Source organism: Cornus florida, unplaced genomic scaffold, assembly GCF_030987335.1.
Source record: "Cornus florida cultivar Cherokee Brave unplaced genomic scaffold, ASM3098733v1 CherokeeBrave_3.0.0_Hap2_Chr08, whole genome shotgun sequence".
NCBI classification, from domain to species: domain Eukaryota; kingdom Viridiplantae; phylum Streptophyta; class Magnoliopsida; order Cornales; family Cornaceae; genus Cornus; species Cornus florida.
Window position 1 is genome coordinate 61916673 of NW_026775578.1, and position 20161 is coordinate 61936833.

At 35.0% G+C, this 20161-nt stretch overlaps 2 protein-coding genes across 9 annotated transcripts; one reads left to right on the forward strand and one right to left on the reverse strand.

The window, feature by feature from the left end:
- The first annotated feature begins 771 nt into the window (after positions 1–771).
- Positions 772–3761, forward strand: LOC132271847 (F-box protein PP2-A13). Its single transcript, XM_059773341.1, has 3 exons — positions 772–1321; positions 2277–2395; positions 3065–3761. The coding sequence occupies exons 1-3, from the start codon at positions 1004–1006 to the stop codon at positions 3486–3488; spliced, it is 861 nt and encodes a 286-aa protein (XP_059629324.1). The 5' UTR covers positions 772–1003; the 3' UTR covers positions 3489–3761.
- Positions 3762–5024: 1263 nt separating this feature from the next.
- Positions 5025–19233, reverse strand: LOC132271848 (probable transcriptional regulator SLK2). Of its 8 annotated transcripts, none has more exons than XM_059773348.1 (11): positions 19157–19233; positions 17245–18345; positions 16889–17020; positions 16494–16542; positions 10499–10713; positions 10335–10403; positions 8152–8252; positions 7098–7206; positions 6927–6996; positions 5539–6464; positions 5025–5399 (listed from the first exon to the last, which is right to left on the reverse strand). In XM_059773348.1, the coding sequence occupies exons 2-10, from the start codon at positions 18157–18159 to the stop codon at positions 5575–5577; spliced, it is 2550 nt and encodes an 849-aa protein (XP_059629331.1). In that variant the 5' UTR covers positions 18160–18345; positions 19157–19233; the 3' UTR covers positions 5025–5399; positions 5539–5574. The 8 variants fall into 8 exon arrangements, with proteins under 8 accessions (XP_059629331.1, XP_059629332.1, XP_059629330.1 ...); XM_059773349.1 differs by having other exon boundaries at positions 5025–5416; XM_059773347.1 differs by having other exon boundaries at positions 5025–6464; positions 17245–18219; positions 18340–18394; positions 19157–19226.
- Between the last annotated feature and the right edge of the window lie 928 nt (positions 19234–20161).

Sequence of the window (20161 nt, forward strand, 5' to 3'; positions counted from 1 at the left end):
AACACATCAAGTTGGTCAGAAAAAAAAAAAAAAAAAGCTTATACATTACTACTAATTATCCTTCTCTTTATTGTAGCTTATTGTCAAACATACCAATTTAATAATGGTCATTTTATAGACATTTTAATGGTGAATTTTTATTTTTAGATGTCTCAAAGTCATTTGATTTTCTTTCAAACCTCATTATTACTATATAATAAAATTTCATATTGGCAAAAGGTTTCATTCAAGACCGGATTAAATGAGACCTGGCCTTTATATGAATTTATTATTATTATTATTATTATTATTTTGAATTTGTCAAATTTAGAATTGGTATTTGGTTGCTTTCTCCAATCCTTTGCTACAAATACACGAACATATCAACTCAAAAGAATAATTAATTACCATTGATGCATGGGATTGTCCACTAAGTCACAATGGGATTAAGAATGAATTCGAGAGCAACAAAATTTAAGTCACACAAAATGAGAACGAAAGTAAAAGCGCGTGCAAAACAAGAAAGTTTATAATATCCCTAAGGTACCGTACTCCGAGACCTCTCAATCGTTAGACCATCTATCAGGTAAGTCCCACCACCACATTCAACGGCTAAGAACCTCCTGAGTACGTTACTCCTGAAGTATTGTAGAGTTTCAGGCTTGGACCATTGGGGAGAATTGTGTGAGATTATGCATGGTGCCGGGGGTATCTTAGTCATTTAATCTTGTATCAAATTGTCCAACATCTAAAACTTTGTCTGCTGCGTAACATGCGCACTCATATCCATTCACACTCCGAAGAATAATTGGCGCATTTTTTCCCACACAGTAGTAGTAGTTAATTAGTTCATTCCCACGCACGCTCCTATTTCTCAAAAGCGCACGATACATCTACTTTCTCTCTCTACATTTTCTCTCTCTATACGACAACAAACTGGTGCATATGCCACCATCCTCACCCTCATAAATTCCATTTCTTTCCTGAAAAATCATCTCCCCCAAACCCTTTACTTTTCTTGTATATGGGGGCTGGTTTTTCTGGTTTTGCGGTGGAGAGTATTGGAGCTCAGACTTCGTTGAATTCGGGTTTCGAAGACTTGCCGGAGAGATGTTTGGCTTTGATTCTCACGTGTTTGGACCCTCCGGAGATCTGTAAATTGGCGCGTTTGAATCGAGCGTTTCGACGAGCTTCGTCGGCGGATTTTGTTTGGGTATCCAAGTTGCCTGAAAATTATGAGGTTCTTGTGAAGAAGGTGTTCGATGAAAGTCCAGAGAGTTTAAGTAAGAAAGAGATTTATGCCAAGTTGTGTCATCCTAATCGCTTTGATGGTGGCACCAAGGTGTCTCTCTCTTTCTCTTTCTCTCTCTAGCATTAATGGGTTGAATCTTTTTTTGTTTTTGGTGTTCTCAGTACCCCTCCCCTCCTCTTTGGTCTTATAGGTACATAAATACATGTATGTGTGTGTATATATATATACACACGTACATGTGGCAACTGTTTTATTTGGAGTTTTTTCATCAAATATGAGAAAAACAAAATAAATGACGAAAATGTGTTTTGTAACATTTGTTGTATTTTGCAAAGAAACTTTAAAACCAAAAAAAAAAAAAAAAACAAATCAAAGTTGGAAACAAGAAAACGATATTTTTACTTGTTTAACTTGAACAATTTTAGAGAGATTCTTTTTCTTAAAATATATTATATATATATATATATATGTAATATGTAAATACCATTTTTTTTTACAATTATCCAAATATTTATTTTAAATTTTTTTTTAGTTTGAAATATTGTGAACAAATTTAGTTAGAAATATGTTTAAATCATAATAAAAATAAAAACATTGCCCTTTTTTTTTATTTATATATATGTATATATATAAAAAAAAAACCCAACTAAAACAGTTACAAACGTGGTATTAGTTGACAGGTGTTTTTTTATTATTATTATTATTATTTTATTGGAGAGCTTAAAAAAAATAAATAAATAAAAGCATTGATCCAGCAGCTGAAAGACCTGGGATACTGATCATACTGTACCCCGGTATTGTAGAACTTCTCCTGCTTTAAAGGGTTGGTGTCTCTTTGGGTGTTCACATCCCCCTCCCTGGCCCTCCCCTCCCTCTTTTGTCATATATGTATATATTTCCACTCATATATGTGAGTGTATGTATATATATGTGTTATGAATCTTTCAATTTGGTTGATGGGTTGGTGTTTTTGGAGTAGTGTAAAAAAAATCTTGGGCGGTTTGTGTTAGGTGTTTGATGGGTGATTTGGCTTGTATGTTGTCAGGAAGTTTGGATGGAGAAGAGGGACGGTGGGATTTGTGTTTCAATTTCTTGGAAGGGATTGAAAATAACGGGTATAAATGATCGACGGTACTGGAATCACATCTCAACCGATGAATCCAGGTTAGAATATTTTTTTTTTTTTTTTTTTTTTTGAAGGCTTAATTTCATTTTAATTAGTCGTTGTTAGTTGTGTGACTTGTGTCTATTTTTAAGAAAATAAAATTCTTTTTTTTTTTTTTTGTCGATTTTGTGGAGTGTGTTGGTCATCCAAGGATAAACCCCAACCCAAGTGTTTCTCTTAACGTATGAGAACTACAGTTCTGCACTTATGAAAGATGTGGACGTGTAGGTTGGGTTGACGACTCTAGTGAAAACAACCCTTGCTAGGGTTTATGGACCAATAAATAAATATCTTCTCTCTTATTTCTCATTCACGTTTTGTCTTCACTTAAATACTTAAAAAGGACTATTCGGTTTTGTTTTTTTGGGGTGACCGAGATAGACGTAATCATGACATCATTTATCATAATGATATCATTCCCACTTGTATAAATGTGATCGAATGCATACGACTTTCGAAGTATATATCATAACTCATGAAAGATGCATTTCATTTATAGTTCATCAAAACGCTTTGTCATCAAAGTTTTCTTTATTCCTTTTATCTATGCTATATGCCTTTCTTTGTGGTTAAAAGATGAATATGATTCGCCTTTCTCACAAATTCTCAATTTTTTAGTCTCACACATTACACAACTTGACTGAAAATTTGCCTTTTCTAATGTTTAGATTCCAAACAATCGCATATCTTCAACAGATATGGTGGTTAGAAGTAGATGGAGAGATAGAATTCGAATTTCCGGCAAGGTCGACCTACAGCCTCTTCTTCCGGCTCCAGCTCGGAAGAGCCACAAAAAGACTCGGCCGACGAGCCTGTAACCTCGAGCAGGTCCACGGCTGGGACATCAAGCCCGTCCGGTTCCAGCTATCGACCTCGAACGGACAGCAAGCCATTTCCCAGCGTTATATGAATGATCCAGGAAAGTGGGTGCATCACCATGTGGGAGATTTCACGGTTGAGGACTCGAACACACCTACAAAGATTAAGTTCTCAATGACACAAATAGATTGCACACACACTAAAGGTGGTCTCAGCTTGGACTCTGTGTTGATCTGTCCAAGTGAGGTTGGTGAGAGTTTAAAGAAGGTTTGATACTAGTTAGCTTAGTTGATAGTGATTTATATGTTTTTAGCTTCAATCCTTTTTTTTTATGCCCACATTGACACTTGTATATCTCAATACATGTGTGTGTAATGAAGTTAACTTGGTAGGTAGTTGATTGTGCGAGGCAGAAAGCAGATAGGTCTATTTTTTGTGGTCTAGTAGTACCATTTGTTTTTTAAGCAAAAATAATTTGCTTGTCTTTGCTTTTGTATTTTTCACATTATGTGGTTGTTTTATATCATAATTCTATTGGGTAGTGTAGATTTTCTTTTCTTCTTCCAGACTCAAGGACTCAATTCAATGTACAAGTTTTTAATTTCTTCTTTCAGAAACTATTAGAAAATTTGGACTGAAAATAGTTTAATAAGAGTTGGGTTACTTCTATGCAAAGAAAATTCTAAATCCGCCACCCACACCCCCCCCACCAAAAAAAAAAAAAAAAAAAAAAAAAAAAAAAAAAACCCAATTTAAAGACAAAAATACCCAAAATGCCCTAAAAGCTAAATAACACACTTGTATGCACACACTTTATTAAGGGTAATTTGGAATTTTACTAAAAAAAAAATTGGTAAAAAAATTACACACATTCTAAGGACCCATTTGGCATGCTATATATTTTTTGTCAATACCAAGACAACTATTTTGTTATAGGTGTATTTTATGTAAAAATTGGAACCATGTTTGTTTTGAGAAATTAAAAAATTTACTTTAATTCCACCGCTACAGTACCAAAGCACACAATATCAAAAAATTCTTATATGCTATGAACTATTCCAAACCTAGCTTGAGTTTTATTTATTTATTTTTTGCACTTAACCTTTGTAGATACCATAACCAAACCATCAACAAACTACAGGAAGTCAAGATTCAAAAATAAATAAATAAATAAAATATTGAAGCATAACAAACCATCCAGCTAGCTACATCAACCCCAAACGAGCTGAGAATGCTATTGTTGATCCCACTTGAATTTCGGAAAGGGCAATACTTGCCTACTCACCGGTGAGTAAGAAACTTATACTCATCACGCATGTGTCGCAATGCTAAACTACAAAGTGTCCTTACATTTAAAATAATAAAAAATAAATAATTTTTAAATATATGAGGTAAACCCAAATGAATCAGAATCAATTCTAACCCATTTTAGTATTGTAGAATTACTGTTTTATTTAGTTTTGTATATCTAAAATAGACTCATATAACCATCAAAAATATACTTTTTATTTAATTTTATACATCTAAAGTAGACTATATGAGAGGAAAGAGAATTAAAATTTAATTCGGATTCATTTGCTTTTATATGATATCAAATTATTTATTTTTTATTATTTTAAATATAAGGACACTTGTCAGTTTAGCATTGCACTACATACATAGAGTATAAATTTTCAACTCACCTGTGAGTAAGCAAGTATTGTCCTTTCAGAAATTCATACATAAATATAACGGGGTCTGTAATTTCTGTAACTGTATGCGTAAGAAACACTCCAATTTAATTAAAAGGAAAATGAAGTACTCCTATGATTTAAGAAAAATAATAGCTTGGAAAAGATGCAATAAAAAAGCTCATAACCATTGCTAGTCTCTATTTACTCTCTTCTAAAAGTACACATTTCTATAGCATTGAAAAATAAAAGAGAGTTGCTACTTTCACCTATAGGACTCTTATCCTCAGCAAAAGACAGTGCAATAACTAGGAAAGAAACACGCTTACAGCGATCAAACTCGAATATACAGTATGCATCGGACCGGCTTCGTTATCAGAACTATTTTGGCAGTGAAAGCTGAGGGAGGAATGAAGCATGTGCATACCATATCATAAGAAGCCAAAGCTGTTCGCGAGTCTAATGTCCATTAAATTACACTTGCAAATGCTTCGGGGACGGGAGAACTAAAAACCTACCAGGGTAGAAGTGCTTGAAATCACAACAAACCCCACAATTAAAAAAGAGACTAAAAACGAAAAACAGAGACTGAGAAATGAAAATAAGAAATTTGTTGAAATGACCTGTACAATGATAAGTGCAAAGACGCTCACCTAGCAAAAACCAATAGAAGGGCCAAACCATTTTAGTCATGCCTTCCAATCGTAATCCTCGATATCACTGTTAAAGAACCCGTATTCTGTAAAGTCATGCGGCATATCCTGAACCATCCCTTCCGACAAATGGAAATTCTGTGGCAAATCTACTGCCTTCTGGTTGGATCCATTGTTGCTACCAGCTGCAGATGAGTCACTGTTTGAAACACCTCTGAAACTGTTGCTTCTGCTTGGTGTGGGACCAATTACACTTCCAGGCCCATTGCCAGAGGCTGCAGAAGCCGTCGAGATGTTGTTGCTTCCAAACCCTAATCCATCCCTTGCCACACTCCCATTCACATTATGCCCAGAAAGGGACTGCTGTTGCACCCCACGAACTGTGTTATTGTTCATATCCTGCAGCATTTGCTGAATCATATGCTGTTGTAAAGCCTGGCTGCCTTGAGATTGTGGAAAATGGCTCTGTTGGAGTATGCCATTATTGTTTAATGAGCGTTGCTGCAGCTGCTGTTGCTGTGGCATTTGAGAATTTGACATGCCAGTAGCTGGTAAATTCTGCAATGTTCTTGGCAGTAGAGAAGTGGGTCCTTGAAATGTTGAGGATGGATTCTGGTTAGAATTATTGAAAGAAGCCAATGCCTCCTGCTGAAATGAATTAGAGCTCGAATTCATGGAGTTCTGTCTCATCAGCAAATTCTGGTAGTTAGTCGGAGCCAAAGCAGCTTGTGCCGAGCCATTTGAAGCTCCTTGACAAAACGTGTGATGGTTATTGTTCATTTGGTTGTTTACTCCCGGATGCAATGCCATTAACTTATTGAGAGCATTGGGATCGGATGCTAGACCCTGAATACCTGCTAGCTGCTCCATCTCCCGCGTCTGGAGCTTGGCTGTACTGGCATGTCGAGGATAATTTTTCAAGCCATCTGCAAATGGCATCAGATCCAGGCAAAAAGATGCTTACATATTTGAGTCACAAAAATCTATAGGCACATTAAAGCCCTAAAATAAATAAACTCAATTGGACAAATAAATAAACTACCATTCAGAAAGCACAAAAATATTTTTCGCAAACAAGAAAATATATATTTTAGATGGAGAAAGATGAACATCCATGCTAGTTCATATGATTTTTTTTTTTCGCCCCTGAACTAAATATTTCAAGACCTAACAATTGAACCCGGAAAATGGAACCAAGAAAAGACCAACCACCCCACAAGAGAAAATTATTAGGGGAGTTCAACTCTTCCCTCCCCCTTCAGGCCATCCCCAAGGATTTCCCCTGGTAAACACCCAGTGCATGTAGCGTAGAAGACTGTATGCAGAAAAATTATTCAGGTGCTCAAAGAGGACCAGAGAAGGGCAAAGAGAGGCAAAAGAGTAGTTACCAATTGGCCCAACTTTGTGTGCTTTGCAAAAATCCATCAAGTCTTTCATGCTGTTAACAACCTCAGATATCTGTTACAAGTTGGTGTGGAGAAATATAAGGAATCTCAAACAAGAAACTAGAACAGTAGGCCAATATTTCCAATAGGAAGCAGAAACAGGGAGCAACATACCTGCAAACACCGGACATATCTTTTGGAAAATCCCAAGTCATTCAGTGAGTTCAACTCTAAAGTCCTAGCAAGCTGACGCCCAGCTGTCACAACCCTGAGATAAAATAAACTGTGTGTTACACATCAGTGCCATAACCAAACTTGGCATCAGAATTTATATACATCAGAATACAAGATCAAAGGTTGAGAACGCATTGAGCCTATTCGGGAACTATGGGAAATCTGGTTTCAGGACTGGACTCAACATTGAGATGCAGATTCAAAAAGCTTATAAAAATTAAATATACCTCAAAAACTACCAAACTATTAAGAGTCAGAAGTATTGTTACATGGGAATTGAAGCTCTCATCAGAATAAAGACGTTTAGAAATGATAGCTTTATAAAAATATTAGAAAAAGAAGGATTTCCAGCATGATCTTTCCAGAGTTAGCTTTCTGGGTGGTGTCTGTTGCTAAACAAATTGAAACAAATGATGTTACTTCACAGTGCAAATGCAAAGCATTTTGTTAACAAATAAACACGTTCACATTTACCCTACTTTAGTTGCAACAAGTAGAATCCTACCATAATGGGAATCAACATGGCAGGTCAGCTTTGTAGAAGTCTTTAACTAATTTTAAAAGATGCTCAGTTATTTGCAATATAACCTTCATGCTTCATATGAAGAATTCTATCAGCACAAGAACATATTTTATTCATTTTCTTACAATCTAATCCGAGATGGTAAAAAATAAACAGGATATGGAATTTTGGGTATGTTAAGAACCAACTATTCAGAATTATATTCCCATGTAGCAAGGAATTCACTTCTGGCTACTAGGTTACTACTTCAAAACTGATTGCAAAGCATCAACTTACTAACCTCCACTTACAATTATGAGATATCAAACCTTCACCCGTGTCTAGCAAACCTAAATATTTGTACTCCAACAGTTCCAAACAAGTTCTCAAATAGGTGGGATAAAAGTTCACCAAACAAAATTTAAAAGGACCAGGTCCTAAATAAAAACCTGAAATTGAAATACTAAACAAGTTGTTATCTAACAGACTCACATATTACTGTTTGCCTGTAAATCCTGCTGAGAAACCCCATCAGATCCACTTTCAGCAATTGTGCTCTGGCATTTCTGAGCAACCTGCAGTAACTGATTCACCTGCCAAAGAAGTATGTTTCACAAGTTCAAGTCACAATGTTTAAAGCCTGTACCATTGTCTAATTTAAAGAAGTTAAAATAATTACACATTATATACAACCATTCATTGAATTAGAGGAACACCTCCAGCAGGACTTGGAGATAACGGGAATAAGTCCCGGATAGGAAGATGCAATACAAGGATCTTACATTAAAATGGTCATATAGAAAGTTTAACTCACAGAAATTTGGTAAGCTAACCCTTAACTTTGTTAAAAATTTCGCCACTTGATCATCAATATTCCCATGTTTCACTTTCTTTGTTCCAAGTGATTATTCAACATTATTTGCTTCTATTAACTTATCTATCGAATTCCACCCACCTAATGAGTAAGCAAGTTTATTCATAGGACGAAGTGGAAGAAAAAAAAAAAATTGAACAGCTCAAAAGGCAGTGCTCACTGTAGAAACAATTGCAAATTTCAATTGAAATTGTTTGGTGCGGTGGAGGGGGAGGGGGAGGGAGGTTGAGAGTTAATTAATGTTTCTCTGTGTCATTCAAATATTTCTTTTTCCATTTTTTTGTTTTTCGTCACATTTACATAATGTAACACAGAATAATTACCAAGTTACACACACAAACATTGGGGTTTCAGACTCCATCCAACACATTTTAGACGTCACTAGACTCATGAGGTTCATGTTTCCAAAAATCCGGGTATATAATATAAAGATAAATATATGTATATATGTGTGTGTATATATATATATATATATATAGAGAGAGAGAGAGAGAGAGAGGACGAGGTTATTAAAATCGGGATGCTTTGTTGGATCGAAAGGCCTCAAGATCAGATTGTAGGACCGGATTGAGAATGGTAAGATTCTACAAAATCAGAAAGGTAATACCTAAAATATTTCTTCATTAAACAATTCTTGAAATGTACAGAGAAACACCTAAAACTCATGAAAAATATAAAATAATTAAGACAAGGATTTAAAACACACAAAACCTCCAAAACCTCTCCCTAATAATTTTGGAGCACTTTTCTCTCACACAAATAAACTCAGTGGATCGACATATTGTTTTTGAAACAAAATTTTGCCCACCTTTTTTGTTACATATAATAGCAAAATTACCAACCAAAAAGAAATGAATTTATAAAAATGGGAAAGGAAACAATGTTGGACTCATACTATTAAAAAATGAAGAATCAAGCTGCCAAAATAAATTGTTTAAATGATTGCTAGTTCAAAACAAATTTAAAGAATTATTGTAGTCTCGCAATTACAACAAAAAAAAAGGTGCATAATTGTCATATCATAGGCATTTAATTTGGTCTTGACCTTAATTTATTATTATTATTTTGGATATTTGGTCCTAACTTACCAAAACGGAACAGTTAAGTAACATTCTATGGCCATTAGAATCGGCAACCCATGATTCCTGTGATCCTATAGAATTTCATCAGGATTCTACCTCCGTACGAGTTTTTGTGAGACCGTCATCAATTCAGTAGTTTTGGATATTTGGTCCTAACTTACCAAAATGGAACAGTTAAGTAACATTCTATGGCCATTAGAATTGAGAACCCATGATTCCTGCGATCCTATAGAATTTCATTGGGATTCTGCCTTCGTAGGAGCTTTTGTGTGATCGTGCGGATCATAAGATTCGGATCAAGATTTTAATAACCATGAGAGAGATCCCCAAATAACATAGCACTTGATGGTCTTGATCGACCACTGATGGCAAATGAGAGGGAAAAGAAAATTAGTTTTATTTTCAAGTTTATTTCCAAACTCATTGGGAAAAACTAGGAAAGGGTTCCATTGGTTCAGTGGTCATCAGCTATTTGTACTCTCACAGTTGCTTGCATTTAAAAGAATTCTTCCTACATGGAGTAACTCTGGTGTTTTGGGTTTTGATTCCCAAATTGCAGTTTCTTACCAAAAATATGCAATTGAATAAAAGAAGCTTCAAATATGAATAAAATTAATGAAACAGCAACCTATCTGATAAGAGTTGATGAACAAAAATAATTGATTATTAAGTAAAACTAAACCAAGTTCAAGCAGGTTGGAAGAATGCAAAATCTGTACCTGTGGTGCAACCAACCTACGAGGAAGAAGTTCTTCATGGCGCCTTGCACAGAACTCCCAAGTCAATATCTGAAGAAATATGAGCAAGAAGTGCTGAAATGTTGTTTTATAGAATAAAAAAGAAATACAGAAAATACTTCTGCTTTTAATAATATTTTGTTAACCTTCAAATCAGGGGCGAATATGATCCGAAGCTGGCCCTCACGAACAACACGGAGTTGATCATATACACTTTCTTGAACTGCTTTCCCATACTCCAGCATCATTATTCCAGAAGGGAATCTGTATTCACGTGGCAAGTCCAAAAATAGAAGCTCATCAATGACACCACTGCCAAATTTGATTTCATTAAGTCTTGGGAGTACTTCAAAAGTTGCCTCTGTTTACAACACCCCACAAAAAAGGATAAATTGAGTTGGAACAGATGTACACCAAAAAGAAAGAGAAGAGTTAAAATAGAAAAACAAATCCAATAAACATTATACGACAGTGAGTTGCAAGAGAGTCAACTACCTATGGATCAAAGGAGATACCAGATCATAGCCCTAAGAATCTATATGCAACTAATAAGAAAAAATGACTCATATTAGCAAAACAAAATCAACATATTACAAGCTTTGCACACAATATTGTTGTCATCAACAAGTACAAAATATAATGATAGAGAACAGTGGCAGCAGCCTTTTAAGGTATATAAAAGGCGTGGCAAGGAGGGTTCTAAGGCTCAAACCTTAATTTGGCACATGCTAGACGATGGGTCCACTTGGAGTCTTGAATAATTAGGGGGATTTGGTCAAATTGCATAATTATGGTAGCTTCCACTTGGAGTCTTGCATAATTAGGGGGATTTGGTCAAATTGCATAATTATGGTAGCTTGCATCAATTTCGATCAAATTACATCCGTCCATAGTAATTACTTTTATTATGCTAGAGTCAAATATTGATTACCTCAATTACGGAGTGATTACTTTTATTATGCTATAGAGTCAACTTTTGATTACCTCAATCATGGGGTAATCTGAGGGTCATAAGTTGCTATAAGAAGGGTATGATGTAAACTTGCTGAGGCAGTCAAGGAATGAATAAAAATATCTATGAGATTTCTTTGTGAGTAATTCACAATTTGTGAGGGTGTGAGGCCTTCTCTAGGTGTGATACCTGGACCTGTTGGTGTGATTCCAGTAGGTTTTTGTTGTTTTCAATCCTTTCTCTCTACTAATATTTTGAACCATAGCTCTGTTTATTTTAATTAACAACCACTTCTCCTTTGGTTTTCTACATTTCAACTATCAAACCTCCAAATTTCTGCCCTAGTTCTTGAACTTTCAGACTCTGAATTCTTTGAGTTCTTAGCTATTTAAGGCTGCTCTCTTGTCCTACATCATATAACAAAAAGTCCGAACTAAAAATTATCATTTTAACACTACTACATAATGTTAACGTATTAAGGGTAAAGTGCCAAAAAAAAAAACCGCTATATAGAAAATGTGCAAAGACCACCCCTACTATTTATTATGTGCCTATAAATCCCCTATATTTTCAACATTTGGAGCAAATTTCCCCCTGATGGTCAATTTGACAAAGTTTTTTTTATAAAAACCCCAAAATGCCCTCACTGCTGATGTAAGAAAGGAAAAAAATATAACCAAATATTTTATATACTGTATAAAAATATGAAGTGTTATACATAAAAATATATGTATATGTATAGGGAAAGCTTCATTTTTTCCGGGACTACCATAATTGCCGACGTCTCTCTCTCCTCTCTTCAATATGATTACTCCCTCTCTAGTCTATTTAACTTGTGGCATGAAGGAGCGCATGGTGGGTCTTTGATTCTATCAACTGAATCAACAAAGAAACCATCAACAGAAGGTATAAGGCCTACTTGGTGAATGGGCTTCCGTTCTTGTACAAGTGATAACAGGAAAAGAGAAGAGAGAGAGAGAGAGAGAGAGCTTGTTTGTTTATGATAATCTGAAAACAGTTCTCTAGAAACAGAGTGGAAAGAGAACCAATTTTGATGTGTATATAGTTTTCTTTGTTTTTTTAGTTTTCAAAGAGACAAAGATCACTGATCAAAACGAGAATATATATATTTGAAACTCTGCCTTTTCTAATTTCTAATTGCAGAATCCAATTGCTTCGCCTCTCTCTTCAAACTTGTGAAGCCCCCTTCAATTGAGGGTACTTGTTCGTCGCCTCTACTCTGTGTATATACACACATATATATATCATGCTCTCCGTTGGGTCATCTCTTCATGCTCTCTCTGTGGTGGTCATGATGTTTGAAGCTTGCTGAAACTTCACCGGTTTGCTAAAGCTTTTCGGTCACTCAACGGTCTTCACGTTGCTTAAGCTTCTGGGCCCTCACCGATCTTCATGTCGCTGAAGCTTCTGGACCTCGCTGGTGCTATATATATATATATATTACCTATTTTTTTTATATATATTATACTGTAAGTGTACTTTAGTCATTTCATTGTTCAATTAGCCCCAAATTGAATATTTATTCGTATTTGCACAAATTGAAGATTGTAGGAGGGTTTTACGAACAACAGGGGGGTCTTTGCACATTTTGTATATAGTGGGGGAGTATTATGCACTTTACCCTTGTATTAATGTGTAATTTTGCAATAAGTAACAAAGTGAACTCAAAACCAATAGTGGAGCATGTAGATCACAAATGAGTAAACCTTAAAAGGGATATCTAAATAAATAATATAAAATTATATTAACAGGGCACTAAATTGTTAAACAGTGAATTTGAACTGTATAAAACAAACAAACAATAACACAATCATGATTTCTACCAGAAATGCCAGTTCTGGCATGTCCCTAAAAGCCGAGCAACTTGGCCCGAGTCATCGAACCTTTAATTAGAAAATGTGTTTGTTAAATGGTAAGGACTACTGTAAACATACAAGTATACTAGAATATGAGCACGTCCATAGTACGATTTGGGTGACACAGAAATTGAATTACCAATTACATAAAAACTTTTCGAATTCAAACAAATGACATATAGTTTCAAAACTTGGCTGACTCGACAAGCCGGCCCTGAGATTCCCAAAATTTTGAGAGGCCCTAGGCGAACTTTCAAATGCGAGGCTTTTATATATAAGGTTTCACCCGTGCAAAAAATTTAAGTGCGCGAATTTTTCATTAAAATGAACGACGATAAGCACCAAGGGCAGCTCGAATTTTTTTTATTTATAAGAGTGCGAATTTTTCATTAAAATGAACGATAAGCATCAAGGGAGGCTCGAAATAATTTGGGGCCTTCGGCAATAAATAAAAAGTGACCTTTTAATAATATATTAATATTAAATAATATTTATTTAAAAATCACCCCTCTTACTTTTGTGAAATTAAAAATTACAAATTAGATTATTGTATTTAAGTTTGGTTAAAATTTACAAATATATGAAATATATATATATACACAAATTTATAATAACAAAAGTTAATAAAACTAAAAAATAATTACAGAAAAATAACAATAGAACCTGATTTAAAAACCCCAATCCAATGCTCCTACAATTTTTTTAATAGAATAAAAATGGGTTCAAATTGAGAGTAATGAGTATTGAGTGGAGAAGAAAGAGAACTATAAATTTGTAATGATAGAGGAGGGAGATGTCAGAGAGGAGAGAAAGTATGTGAGGAATAAGAAAATAAATAAAAGCAAAAAGCAAGAAAATGAATATGGTAAAAAGAAAAATTTAGTGCTGTTGTAAAAAATGCCAAATGAGAGAGAGAGAAAAAAAAAAAAAAAAAAAGTTATTTAAGAATATAAATATTTGGGATCAATATTAAAATTCTGTATGAGAAGGGGAGAGAGCAAGGGATAAAAAATAAAAATAAATAAAAATCATTTAAGGATATAAATCTTTGGGACCCAATATTTCTGTATTGGTTAGAGTTTAATTTAAAAACATGAATGAGGAGGAGAAAGAAAAGAGAGAAATTAAAAAGTTATTTTAGGATATTAATTTTTGAGGCACGGTAGTAAATTTCTATATTGATTATATTTGCAAAAATATTAGGAAATAATTATAATACAACATATATAAGGAAATTTAAAATTTTGAGGCCCTTCCAAATTGGAGGCCCTAGACCGCCTATGCCTAGGTCACCTATGCCCAGGGCCGACCCTGTGACTCGACGGAGTCAATTGGACTGGGCAGGAGTCAAGTTGGACTCAGCAAGAGTCAAGTTCGAGATCTCAGCCAAAATAAAAATCATTGTTGCCTAGGCTGAGACTTGGCCGAATCTCAGCCTGAGTTGGTTAAGTCTCGGCCAAGACAGCTGTGATTCGGGAAATCCCTGATGTTTCAACCAAGACTTGGTCTACCTCGGCCGATATGGTCGAATCTTGCCTGACTCGGTCAAGATGGCCGTGATTTTTCGGTCTAGGTTTAAAAATTCTATTTTTAACTTCTTGTCTCATTCTTTCCAAATCTTAAGCCCAAAGTAGAGAAAAAAACCAACTCCACACTCTACCAAACAATAGAACTTACAAAACAAGACACGAAAAAATCAAGATTTTCAGTTGATTTATGTCCCAAGTATTCCAAACTCAAGATTAACAATAAGTTTTTAAATTTTTTAAGTAAATTACTACTATTATATTATAATATAAAGTTATAAACAAATTGATATTATGCATATATTAATATACATTTATTGAGAAATATTGAAATTTTATTTAAAATTAGAAGCAAACAAATAAGGTATATTAGCTTTAATGTATATGATTTCCATGTATCAACGACAGGTATACTAACCTTCAACTTTTAGGTTATTATTGTACGAGTTGTGTGAATATGACATGTTTATTTATTTGTTTTAAAATGTATTTCTAGCCACAAATCTAGTGAAAAGTACAAATGATTACCCTGATACTAATGACAACGCCTTAAATTTTAATTTGTAGGCCATTCCTCGAAGGAAACCACCTCTGAATATTCAATAAAATTTATTTAAATAATTAAAATCATTGTTTTATTGACACTAGATTTAAAACTTGCATATCATTTTGTTTTAATCATGTTCCTTAAGTGTTGAAATTTTCACGACAGCAACAACTAATACCCGTTACATAACTCCCATTACAACCTAAGACTGCATCACCCCAACCACAACTGCATTTTAAAATTTTGAAATAAAACTTCAAACCATTTAACATGTAGGATATCAAACAATATCATTACCGAATACCGGTCTCACCAACGCAAAGTGCTAAAAGGGAAACAATGAAGACAGAGCTAACCTTTAACATTATTTTTGCACCAATTGGCTGCTCTTGAAATCGAACTCACATCCCCACACTTGACAGGTCAAGCTTTACCATTGCACCAAGCAATGATCACGATATCAAGAACATTATGACAATATATATATATATGGCTGACTGTCCTTAAAATCTATTTTCATGATGTAATGTACTCAGTGATCTTAAGACCATGCCATTGATCACTACTTGTGCCTTATGTATGCCTATGACTTATGAAATTACAATAAAGTAAAACATCTTTAGTTTTCATTAATCATTCAAAAAACCACAAAAATGATTCCAAGTCTCTATAGATATGCCTAATGCATTTCTCAAGTGTCACCTTTAATTTAAACTTATTGTTAGATTTTAACTTCTTCAGAAAATACTGCAAAAATTCTATGAACTTCCACAAAGTGAAACCAAACCAATTCCAATAGAGAATAAGTTCGACGGATCATCAAAAAGATGAATCTTTAATTTATAAAATGAAGACATTTATTTCCCATATGTGAATAGCAGATTGTACATCTGCCTTCTTTAAGAACCATTTTTGGCTCCCTAATTGCAGTTCTTACCACAATATCAATCTTTCCTATGTGGGGATTGCAGATGGTAGATAAATCCTGTTAAAGAACCTTCTTTGTTTTTTTCATTTTTTTTTTTCTTTTCCTTTGAGTTCTCCCCCTTACTAGAACTAAAGAATGGTTTGCAGGTTAACCCATGCATGAAATAACAGATAGAGCAGAATGCAACTCAAAAAAGCTTCCCCCTTAATATGATTGTAAAAAATTTAAAGCATCCAAAAAATCGGGGAAAAAAAACAGAAAAACACCTAGGGTTAACGTGCAATAAATAAATGATCAACTAATTCACTTACCAAATCCCCTTCCAGATTGTGAACCACAAATATCACACTGCCATGCCTCCTGACCAAAAAGGAAGGAAACAACAACTGAGAAATTTTGCTTGTAGTAATTCCAACCTAGGGTGTGTAAAGAGAAAACTAATGGGAGGAAAAAAAAATGAAGAAAGAAAAGGAAGACATTGGAATGCACAATAATAATTACCTACAAAACGAGATACCCATAGAATCAAAGTAACGCACTAAATGCATGCAAGCATTGCGTAAAGGCATGCACGTGAAATATGAATTAGAAGAAAAATAAAAATGCTGTGAATTAGAAGAAAGATATGCGCATACACCATATCGGTTGAATGTCAAATTTATAGTCTTATCTAGAAAAATAATAGAATTACAACATTAAAACTTGCCATTGTTGCCTGGGGGAAAACGCCTAGTGAATGGTGCCCAACATTATCGTATAACGACAAGCACCACCGTTTCTTTGCACGTGGGGAATAATATTCTGCCACAAACTTCCTCCAATAGGCAATAGTATTGGCCTATTAAGATAAAGAATGCCATGACAGGATTAGATCAGCTTTCAAGTTTCAGATATAACCAAAAAAAAAAAAAAAAAAAAAAACATTATCATAATTAAGGATGTAACTGATCAGAGACCAAATATGCTTAAAAAGAAGAATATAGAAGGAAATTCTACATGGAGCTATAAAAATAACTAGTACAACAAGTGACACCAGATGTAGCCAGAAAGAAATCCACTCACAGTTGGCCATTGCCGCTGGTGATAAAGGAACTGCATTAGACGACGAGAGCATACACCACCATCATAGGGGCGTTTCATAGCAGATAAAGGCTGCACACCCTGTTGTTGAAGTTGCTGTCTCAACTGTAGCTGCTGCTGCTGCTGCTGCTGTTGCAGCAAGTGGGTTCGCTGCACTGGTGGCATTGACTGCAGAAGCTGTTGCCTTAGTCTCTGCTGGTGAAATAATGCTTGTAACTGTGGATTTTGGGTCTGTAACTGCATTGAATCCTGTCTCTGTAGCATCTGTTGAAAAACCTGCTGTTGCAGAATATCATCTTGCTCCTGCTTAACATTCAGCCGGGGTTTCTTCTGCACCTGAGACACATTATAGGGTTCCTGAATGAAGGAGCCACGGACACGTTGGCCAGCGGGAATTGGAACATGGCCCATTCGTGATGTAGGAAGGGACGTAGCACTGGAAGCACCTTGCTGCACTTGTTGGGAGCTTGGGTCCTGATTGGAGCTTTGCTGCATTATAGAGGATCCATCAAAAATTGGTGAGCCAGATATGCTTCTATTATTGGATGAGAACGACATGGGTGATGCAGGTAGCCGCAGGTAAGACTCTGTATTAATGCTAGCACTTCTCTGAAGACGGCGACCTCCTGAAAGTCCTGAGTTGGCATCTGTAACTAAAGAGCTCGCCCCAACACTTGGCCCTGAGGTTGCCACACTATTCATGACTGTATTACTTGCATCTCCAGAAAACGCGCTCAGGTTCGAATATATAGTTCCAGGAATCGAATCTGAAGAGTTCCCAAAAGACGAACTCAAATGAGAGTGGTCAATAGCCTGGGACTGCCCATCTCCTTGGAAAAAGATACCGGAACTAGAAGAAGAATGTGCTAAGCCGCCGACCTCCTGGGAAGGCATCATAGGCAGCAGAGCCGCCTGGTGGCCAGAATCCAAGTAGCTCACCAAAGCCAGACCTTGTGGCTATAATGTTAAAAGAAAAAGCCCGAACGCCTCATTACAGCACATCAATTATTCTCATCGGAGAACCCTCAAAATATACAACTCCAAAATCGAAAGGAACACAAACTAATATAATTATACCTTCTCCTGCAACCAGATACAGAGTCAGAACTTGCGCTTTGTATGAATAATCTCACTGATCACCACAAGAAAACTGTTAATACACAAGTCCCAAGTTCTTCAGTAACTTATTAGCCTTCTAATCCATGTGACCTTAGAATAATTCATAGTAGAGACCTAAACATCGATCGAAAAACATAAAATAGAAGCATAAGCAGTTGCAAAACCTAGTTTAAAGGACTCTAAATACCTACTTCCAGTGCACCCAATGCACAAATCAGAACAAAAATCAACTAGACACACAAAGTCCACTCCCAAACTAATCCTTTCCATTCGAAAACCACAGAACCCTAATTCATTAACAAAGCCCTAATTTTTATTTAGCTAGCTAAGAGCAACGAGCTTATACACAGCAAACCCAAAGATTTCTCTAAATTAAGAAAGCTTAGTGGCAAAGAAATCACTCAATTAAGCAATTAATTCCATGAATCATCAACTAGACAAATCAATTCTAAACTTTCTCACATGCATCAAAAATCTTAAAGTGATCATAACTTTTTTGAAACGAATATGCAAAAATTAAAATCTATACCAACAAAAATCAGTATAAGCTATAACTTAACAACAATTCAAAACTAACTAGCGACTTAATTCTAAGATCGAAGAATAAGCGACAATAATGTCATACAAAAACATTATATTAAAAAAAAAAAAAAAAAAAAAAAAAAAGAGAGAGAAGGAAACTTTCGAAGTTGAAGAGATTAATCAGGACATTAAATTTAAAAGAAGAGCATAAAAACCAATAATAAAAATTACAGAGAAGATAACAACCACAAACCTAGACTGTGAGCTAGAGAGAATTGTTTCTTGAACTGTTCTGACGAAGTAAAATCGGGGAGAGAGAGAGAGAAAGAGCGAGGGAGAGAGATTATATAGCAAGCGGGAATTGCAATAGGAGTGACCGGCTGCACCGGTCGGTAACCCTGATTAACCGGTTAAAGTTTGACACGTGTCGTGTTGCTGATTGGGGAACAAGACGGTGATAGATGGCGGTTTGACACGTTGCGCGGTGTAATATTAATTTTATTTTATGTATAGATAGTTTGGCACAAGTTTGTCTAAGTCGGTGCTTACGACATTTAATTAAAGGGTTAAAATCATAAAACCCTATCAAAATTTACATATAACTCCTTCAACTATTAAAGAGGAGTGTTAGGGCAATTCCGGAAACAATTTGTCTATTCACATTGGCATATTTGATTGGTTAAAAAATTAATCATAAAAATTATAATTAACTCTCTTTTTTAATTGTTTGAGACCTTCCTTTAGGAGATGGAGTTTGGTATCGACACGTTGATATTATTTATTTTCTATCCTACTTGTACACATGTATAACCTTCATTCTTTTCTTTTACTTTCTCAATGTTTCACCACTCTCTTCTCTAGATCTATTTTTTTTTTTTTTTTTTTTCAATTCTTTCCTTTTATTTGTTCACACACACCTATATATATATATTAGTTAACCATATTGTGAATATATTGGGAAACCATATTTCTCTTCTTTCACATATTAACTAAAATTCAAATTTTATAATATTACTGTTGAAAACGAAACATACAAAAGCATACAAAACATAAACTTTGGGCGAAATTTTAAGTAGGTCCCATTAAGAATTTTTTACGGATCTATAAATGAACTTGTTCTTCTCCGTAACGAGATGAAATACGTTTCTGGGTAAATGAAAAATTAGCTCCAAAGTAAGATATTTAATAAGCTTAAATGGGTATGCATAATATGGGAAGTGGTTGTCCCACATTGAAAATAAAGTGAAACCAATTGGAG

Coding starts and splice junctions, on each gene's coding strand:
- LOC132271847 (XM_059773341.1), top strand. CDS start 1,004: ATGGGGGCTGGTTTTTCTGGTTTTGCGGTGGAGAGTATTGGAGCTCAG. Junction 1,322..2,276: donor GCTTTGATGGTGGCACCAAG/GTGTCTCTCTCT, acceptor GTATGTTGTCAG/GAAGTTTGGATGGAGAAGAG. Junction 2,396..3,064: donor ATCTCAACCGATGAATCCAG/GTTAGAATATTT, acceptor TCTAATGTTTAG/ATTCCAAACAATCGCATATC.
- LOC132271848 (XM_059773348.1), bottom strand. CDS start 18,159: ATGATGCCTTCCCAGGAGGTCGGCGGCTTAGCACATTCTTCTTCTAGT. Junction 10,714..16,493: donor ACAATCTGGAAGGGGATTTG/GTAAGTGAATTA, acceptor TGTTGTAAACAG/AGGCAACTTTTGAAGTACTC. Junction 8,253..10,334: donor GTAGGTTGGTTGCACCACAG/GTACAGATTTTG, acceptor CTTCTTTGGCAG/GTGAATCAGTTACTGCAGGT.